General features: G+C 33.6%; 1 protein-coding gene across 1 annotated transcript; it reads right to left on the bottom strand.

The window, feature by feature from the left end:
* Positions 1-7,012: 7,012 nt before the first annotated feature.
* LOC107794466 (kunitz-type serine protease inhibitor DrTI-like) lies at positions 7,013-8,005 on the bottom strand. The gene is made up of 2 exons (XM_016616952.2): positions 7,694-8,005; positions 7,013-7,595 (listed from the first exon to the last, which is right to left on the bottom strand). Exons 1-2 carry the CDS (start codon positions 7,953-7,955, stop codon positions 7,210-7,212), a joined length of 648 nt encoding a protein of 215 aa, XP_016472438.1. The 5' UTR covers positions 7,956-8,005; the 3' UTR covers positions 7,013-7,209.
* Positions 8,006-9,297: the final 1,292 nt, after the last annotated feature.

The raw sequence follows: 9,297 nt of genomic DNA, 5'->3' as shown, positions 1-9,297 counted from the left end.
GGGAAATACGAGATAAAGAACTACAACAGATTAATAACTGGAACAACCAATATATTATGAATCAACAGGAACATGAATACAGTAAAGGAAAAATGCACGGCATCACCCTTCGTGCTTTTACTCTCAATCTCACCATAAACTCAATAGAAATGGCACAACATCATCTTTCGTGCATTAACTCTCATATCATGGCACGACATCACCCTTCGTGCATTAACACTCGCAATATGGCACGACATCACCCTTCGCACCTTTACACTCCCAAACATGGCACGACATCACCCTTCGTGATTTTAATACTCTCCCTTACCATAATGCAATGCATAAATAACAATAGGGAGATAGAATAACAAGTACAAGCCTTACTTCAATATTTGGTTCCACAATATCAATCTCAACCTTGAAATAAATTCTCAATTATCACTAGAAAATCCGTAAACATGATAAGAATGATCAATTTAACAACACTAGTTTAAATACGTAGCTATTAGGCATAGGAAAGAGACAATATAAGAAAAACGGAAGAAACATGGAAAACAGGTAAATTGGCGGCGCATATGTACTCGTCACCTCACATATACGCCGCTCACATGAATTTCACATAGCAAATAGTCTAAGGTTCCTAATTCCCTCAAGTCAGGGTTAGACACAACACTTACATTGCTCCGAAGGCAACTTAATTCTCAGTCACAGCTTTTCCTCTAGAATTTACCTCCAAACCACACGTATCTATTCAAACATGACTCAATAATATCAAATATTGCTAAAGGAATCAGTTATATTGCATAAATTAAATTTCCCAAATTTGCCTCCAAAAGGTTAAAAATCGACCTCGGGCCCGCTTGGTCAAAATTCGAGGTTCGGACCAAAATTCATTTACTCATTCACCTCCGAGCCCAGATATATAATTGGTTTTGGAATCCGACCTCAAATTGAGGTCTAAATCCCCAAATTTTTTGAAATCTCTAGTTTCAACCCAAACCCCTAATTTTAACATGAAAACTCTAGATTTTAGGTTGATAATTCATAAAATGAAATAAATGGCCAATTCCCGTTTTTGAAAGAAAATAGTTTAGAATCACTTACCAACAATTTGAGAAGAAAATAACTCTTGAAAATCGCCTCTAGTCCGTTTGGTTTTTGAGAAAATGAAATAAATGGCCAATTCCCATTTTTGGATTTTGTTAAGTGCTGGGCGACAATGTGCATCGCGTTCAAGAGACATCGCTCGTGAAGAAAGTCTGCCCCCCCCCCAGTGCCTAACACTACGCGTTCGCGATAGGCTTGACGTGTTCGCGAAGAGTAATGCCCCTATCGCTTCGCGTTCGCGAAGAAGAAAATTCCGGCCTTATCAATTTACTCTTCGCGTTCACGGGAGTACCTATGCGAATGCGAAGAAGGACATTCTAGTACACATGTTGTAGCAAAATACCAGATTTTTCCAAGTCTAAAACATCTCTTGGCTTATCCGAAACTCATTCGAGCCCTCGGGGCTCCAAACCAAACATGAACACAAGTCTACAAAAATCATACGAATTTGCTCACCCGATCAAATAGCCAAAATAACACCTAAAACTATGAGTTTAGCACCAAATCAAATGAAATTCTCAAGAACACTTTAAAATTTCTATATTCTCAACTAGGCGTCCGAATCACGTCAAATCAATTCCATTTCTCATCAAATTTCACAGACAAGTCTTAAATATCATAATAAACCTGTACGGGCTCCGAAACCAAAATACGGACCCGGTACTAACAATGCCAAACATTAATCAATTCTTAAAAATAATTAATTTTTCATAAAAAAAATCATAACTTGAGCTAGGAACCTCCGAATTCGATTCTGGGCATACGCCCAGGCCCCATAATTCGATACAGACCCACCGGGACCATCAAAACACAGATCCTGGCCCGTTTACCAAAAGTGTTGACCGTAGAGAATTAAAATTAACTTTTAAGGCAAAAATTCTTATTTTTATAAATTTTCAACATAAAAGCTTTTCGGAAACACGTCCAGAATGCACACGTAAATCGAGAAGGGTCAAAATGAGATTTTTACGGCTTAATAGCGCAAAATCGAGTTCTAAAATATAAGATGACCTTTTGGGTCATCACATAGTCAATAGTGACTGGATTACCATCCTACTAAGCTCTGAAGCACACTTTGGAAATGAAGGGTTAATGGATCATTGTCTAGTAATAATAAATTGGAAAAATGGGCAGCAACCTAACCAATACAAATTTAAATACTTTAACATATGGAGTCAGGCATGAAACTTTCAGCAGATAGTTAAACTCAGTTGGGAAAGAGATATAACTGGTTCAAAAATATTTGGTTTGGTGAGAAAATTGAACAAGCTCAAATCCACCCTTAGGAAAATTAATAAAACAAACTTCAGTGATGTGGAAATCAATACAGAAAAGATCAAGGAGGAGATGTATGAATGTCAAAGTAAATTGCATAAGGATCCCAGGAATCTACAACTAATAGAGCATGAAATGAGATTAACTAAAGATTATCAAAAATGAAAGCTGGCCAGAGACCAATACTTCAGACATAAGTGTAAGATTCAATGGCTAAACTATGGAGCTCTAAATACTAAGGTTTTTCATAGTATTCTTAAAGCCACGAGAAATACCAACAGGATATTCACAATCAGAAACAATAATGGGGATATCATTAATGACTTACTAGGGATAGCACAAAGCTTTTTTGAATTCTACACAGCTTTACTGGGATCCTCAAGCACTAACAGAACCAGAGTTTGCAACTCAACTGTGAAGGAAGGTCCTGTGGTATCGGGGGAGCATAGAAAGATGCTTGTAGAAAAATTCACTAAACAAGAGACGAAAACAACTCTATGGGAGATAGAAGGAGAAAAAGCCCTAGGATCAGATGACTATAGTAGACAATTCTTTAAAGACTGTTGGGATATCATTAAAGATGAACTTTTAGCTGGTGTGATGGAATTCTTCAGATCTGGTAAAAGTTTAAAGATATGGAATGCAACTATACTTACTCAAGTACCTAAGAAGGATCATGCTGAAATATTTGGTGATTATAGACCTATAGCATGTTGCAATACCATATACAAGATAGTCTAAAAAATGCTATCTAATAGATTGAAGAAGGTACTGCCAAAAATTATCTCAATTAATCAGAGTGCATTTCTAGCATGGAGGTATATTTCTCAATATGTACTTATCTGCCAGGATTTGGTTAGGCTGTATAATAGAAAGCACACTACCAGCAACTGCCTGATAAAGATTGACTTGAAAAAAATATATGATACTATTGAATGGGAGTTCGTGGAAGAGATGTTGCATGCACTGGATTTCCCATAAAATTTCATCCAATGGATTATGAATTGTATCACTACTGCCAAATACTGTATTACAATCAATGGGGAGTTGTATGTAGAAGAGGGCTAAGGCAAGGGGACCCTATCTCTCCTCTTCTATTTGTTATGTGCATGTAGTATTTTACAAGAATAATAAATTAAGTGGCAAAACATCAAGAGTTTGGGTTTCATAAAAAGTGCAAAAGTCTTAGGTTGAACCATCTATGCTTTGAAGACGATGTGTTATTATTTAGTAGAGAGGACTTCCAATTTGTTTTCCTTACGCTGAGGGGACTAAAGACATTCTCCAATGCTTCTGGATTATGAACAAATTCAGCAAAATCAAATATCTTCAGTATGAGCATGCAACCTCAATGTGAGGCAGATTTACTAGAGCTGACTGGCTATGCAAAAGGCACCCTGTCTTTCAGATATCTTGGAGTACTAATTTTAGCTAGAAAACTATCTAAAATGGATTGTGAAATTCAGATTGAGAGACTTACAGTAAGAGTAAGAAGCTGGGGTACTAGACATCTCTCCTATGCTGGGAGAGTGATGCTAATTAACTCAGTCCTACTCCATGTTCACAGCTACTGGGCTTCCATTTTTATTCTACCAAAGTCAGTGTTCAAAGGTATCTCTGCAATATGTAAAAACTTCCTATGTGATGTCAAATTGGTTTCAAGCAGACCCTTACTTGTGGCTTGGGACCTGGTATGCAGGCCAAATAAATAAGGAGGCCTGGGAATAACAGAGTGCCAGAGATAGAATGAAGTTGCTATAGCAAAATCTGTTTGGAACATTGCCCAAAAAGCTAACAATAAGTGGGTCAAATGGATTAATAATATCTACCTAAAGATGTTGTTTGGTGGCAATACGCCCCACCACTTGATTGTTTTTGGTACTGGATAAGGGTATGCATTACAAGAGATACATTTACACATGGTTTTGTGATAAATTCTTGGATAAAAGCCCAAGGCAAATATACAGTGAGCAGTGGTTACAAATGGAGAATGGGGGAGCAGGAGAAGTGGCCATGGTGGAGATGGATATGGAGCAGAGGAAATGTGACAAAACACAATTTTATCTGCTGGTTGGTGATGCATAAACAATTACTAACAAAAGATAGACTATATAGATTGGGCATTAATCAAGATGACAAGTGTGTAATGTGTGGTAACAACATAGAGACCATAGAACATCTGTTTTTTGAATGTGCATTCTCCCAGATTTACCTACAAGGTATACTGAGGTGGACACAGAATGGAGTGCAACAAATGAACATAAATGGGATATGGAGGAGGTTAACAAGGAGCACTAAAGGTAGAAGCTGCAGGGCTTTTGTCATTGCAACTATGACAACACTGGTCTATCGTATTTGGAAAGCAAGAAACTTGGCTTACTGTGAATCCAAATTACCATGACCTGAATTTGTGATTGAACAGATAAAGCAAGAGTGTAAAATGCGGGAAAGAATATTCCTCAACATGAAGCAGGGCAGCAAAGAAAGGGAATGGCTGAGCAACACACTTAGTTTAGTTTGAATTAGAGAGTTCATAGTTTACATATTATAGATATAAGAAACAAATGCAAAGTTATATATGAAGCATAAAATAGGAAAGAGAGAAGGGAACTAATAGGAAAGGAAGATTGTAAGTAGCTGAGAATATTGCACCTGTTCGTGGAGATTAATAATTTTTTGCTCTTCACCAAAAAAATAAGACTAAGAAAATACTCAATTTTGAATTACAAGGGAATATGTTGTATATATATATATATATATATATATATATATATATATATATATATATATATATATATATATATATATATATATATATATATATATATATATATATATATATATATATATATATATATATATATATATATATATATATATATATATATATATATATATATATATATATATATATATATATTTTTTGCTTTTTTACCTCCTCAAAATAAATTTTACATTGGACATAATTGTAAATTAAGTTACTTTCCTAATATTTAAGATATTTAAATCACTTAAAATTTTGGTTTTTAAATATTTTCTTATTCAACTAAGTAAGAAGTCCTAATTTTTAGCCTTTGTCAATGATAACATATTAATTAATAAGAAAACGTGAGTTTCTTACACCCAATAATATACTATTTAGGAAATAATATTTACCTACAATAAAAGACTAAAATTTAAAACTAATTCCTTTTCTTTTCATTTCAAACTTGATCTTTATCACACAAAAATATATATTCTGAAGTCCTTCAATTTATGTTAAATATTATAAGAAACACTTCATTTAATAGTTATTTAATTATTATTTTTAAAGTTTTAGAGCTTAAAATTAATTAAAATTTACTTATAATTTTTTTTTCTTATTTGAACCATGAAGAAAGTTTAAATGAACTTTGTATAAGTTTTACATGTAAGCTATATAAATGATAAAAAATAAAATAAAGGAAAAATAAAAAGATTTAAGAAAGAAGAGGTACGAGTTCTTGGTAGATAGTTCATTTTTTTAAAATATACTAGGCTTTTGCACTAATAATATTATTCAAATATACTTTTAACTTTCAGAAGTTTTAAATGCACTATTATAATTATGATCAATATTGAGCAGAAATCAACAAAAGGTACAAAATTAACAAGATAATTTAAGAGAGAATTATTAACTTTCCCAAACATAGAGAGTTAGCCTCACATATCTTGATGCTGGCCCTTTTAAGCGTATCACAATGTTTTTTTAATCATTGATACATTTAGCTAAATATGAGTGGGTTTATTAGAGCTTTCAATTGTAGATTATCTTACTAACTTGCCTTTTTTTTTTTTTTTTTTTTTAATGTCTTTTTTTTTTCTCGGTTTATTATTGCACTTTGATTTTGTATTTATTTAAAGTTTGTAGATTTGCTTATATGTTGTAAGTTGTATACTTCAAGATTATTTACATTTTCAAGGTTCTTGTCCGCTAAACTGAAATTCTGAAATTATAAACTTTGGAACAAATTTCAAGTTGAATCATTGATGTTGAGGACTTCTAAGATAGTTTCTTTAATTATTGAAATAACACTTTTATTTTATAATTTAATATTTTTAAAAATAAATATATACTCATTGAGACAGAATTCAGATATTACGGGCGCGTACCCTAAAACTAGTACTCATTCCGTTCCAGTTTATGTGAACCTATTTCCTTTTTAGTCTGTTCCAAAAAGAATGACCTACTTTTAAATTTGGAAATAATTTAGCTTAAACTTTCAATTTTACCCTTAATGTGAAACTTTTATAATCACACAAATACTCTGGATCACATTTTTCTTAAATTCCGTACTCAGTCAAACATGTTCACGTAAATTGGAACGGAATGATTACATTCAAAAGCGTAAAAAACAAAAATGCAAAAGTTTTGAAAGGTGCATATATAAAAAGTATTCGGATAGATTATACCATGACAGCGGGGGTCAAATGTTTCATCATAATTGATTGAGTCTTGCTAAGAGTGCCCTTCGATGACCAGAGCTTAGCCTTTGGTTTTCTAGTGCTAGGACGTGCAATACTTGTTCGTTTTTCAAACCTTTTGAAAATGCACTTAATTTTTTCATCCATTTGAAAAAGCCTAATACTTTTTAATTTTTGTTTTATAAGGTACACAAAGATCGAACCGTTAAAAAATAAACAGAGAAGATATATTAGGAAAATATCAGTGCAACATGCATCTATTACAGGGAATAAAGCATGCATAGGGCACTTATTAGGGCTGCATTACATTATTTATTCTTACATCCAGTGAAACACCGAATGCAGGGCCTGCATTAATACATGTTTTACACAACTTAGTTTTATTAGAAAGCAGATGCATAATCATGCTTCGGCCTTTCCTAATCCGCCATGCTTTATGAACACAAAGGCCTTTGCATTCTCTGTGAGAACCAAACGCCTATATCCATTTTCCTCAGTGATGCCTACATTTTGGCAAGTAAACTCCTCTCCGTAGGGACAGAACACTAGCTTATACGTCGAGCCACCAAGAGGCTTAATTTGAAACCAGCTATTCACATCCAGGGGATTTCCCAACTTTGCACCTGTGCTTATTGTGCTGTACTTTCGAGGTATAGGGTAGTTGTCTACCTTCCACACTGTTAGGTTAGCACACTTATTACTATCAAAATAGAAATTGATGTTTAACGAAGAAGACTCCACAATCTGCTGATGTTTGGGCTCTTTAGGTTTGAAGTAGACTGCTATACCTGTTAAGACATAGTAATATAATACAACAAAATAATCAAAAATTGTGTTGCATCCTTTAAACAAAGTAAACTTTTAGATGACATGCTCACATATTCACCTTTGTCGAGATCACTGCGGGATTGCACCACTGCTGTGGGACAAGCGTTTTCTTCTTGATCTCCGATATTAGCAAGCCGTACACCACCGCCGCCAGCTCCCCAACAAGATGAAAATACGAAGTACCTGGTGTTTACTTGTAGGGGATAACCATCTGTATCGTGTACAGCCCTCAATAATTGGTTCGGAGTATCAGTGGTGCAAGTTGCCAAGGCTGACAAGGGAACTAATGCAAGAGAAAACAAGAGGAAGATGATCTTCATTTTTTTTGTTTCTTTAGATTGGATATGCGATATTTGTTTTGGATGCTTTATTCGACCATGCTAACCTTGAATTTATAGAGAAGAAATGTGCCATGATATTATTCTTCCAATGTGAACACAGGGGCAGCTCAACCAGTGTCGTACGCAAAATTTTTCGTAAGTCCGTATCATATTTTGTAATAGGTAAACAAAGAAGTGAACAAATGAATAACTATAATGACATTGTATTTATTAAAAAAAATAAAATTCAAAACATTACTATAAATCTTTACAACGAGTTTTTATTTTCTAAATGTATTAATAATAATCTTGTTAGAAATACTAGTACCAAATATGTCTTTTTCCAAGAATGATTTGAGTATATTTATTGTCAAATTGACTAACAAATGAATTCTTGTTCAAGTGACTTTTGTTGTTGCTTAATTTTGTTAGAGGTCCTTACTAATATAGAATATATTTTAATTCTTTTTTAATAAATAATGTCTTCAAAACAATAAAAACATAAGGGTTCCACCAAAAGGATTCGTACTCCCGACATACTAAGAAGTTGAAACGCTTAACCAGTTGGACAATGAGTTATTTTATTTCAAGTGTTGTCACCTTTATCGTTTTTATGTATTATTTGGTTTTGCATATGTCTATATATGTATTTAATAAATCTTTCCGATGAAGCGGTGTCACGCATCCCATAAGGTGGCTCCGCCCCTGTGCTCAACGGATTTCGTGGCCTAAGATGAAATCATATTGAGAGGCTCTTAAATTTATTTTATAAAATATTTACACTAACAATAAAATTTACTTTTAAATCATTTAAGACAAAAAAGCGAATTTCAAAAACAAATTAGGAAAAAGAGCACAAAAAATAAAGTGGTGGACTATCGAATGTCGAGGTCTAGAACTCAAATTGAAAATTTTGATTTGGCTATCATCACAAACGAGAAAAAGAATAAGCGTACATATATAACGTAATAGCTTAAGTTTTGAGTATTGACGGTGTCAAAAGTATTTACTCCTGATCAATTTAAACGATTGTTGTAGTTTATTCTATTAAGTAGCACGCTTATTGGTGAATATCTACTACCACTATTACTACTACCACTACCACCACTATCTACTATTACTATTATTATTACTATCACTACTGCTACTATTATTACTACCACTACCATCACTACCACTACCACCACTATCACCACTACGATTATTACCACTACTGTTACTATGATTACGACTACTATTACTACTGCTGCTACTATTATGGTCCCAAAGCCTTAGAGTCGCCCCTATGTGAAGTATGAACAACGTGTGTTTATGACATAATTGTCATTTCCGTCACCCTCCC

This window comes from Nicotiana tabacum, chromosome 15 (genome assembly GCF_000715075.1).
Source record: "Nicotiana tabacum cultivar K326 chromosome 15, ASM71507v2, whole genome shotgun sequence".
Classification (NCBI taxonomy): Eukaryota; Viridiplantae; Streptophyta; class Magnoliopsida; order Solanales; family Solanaceae; genus Nicotiana; species Nicotiana tabacum.
This window is presented reverse-complemented; position numbering and strand designations above follow the sequence as displayed.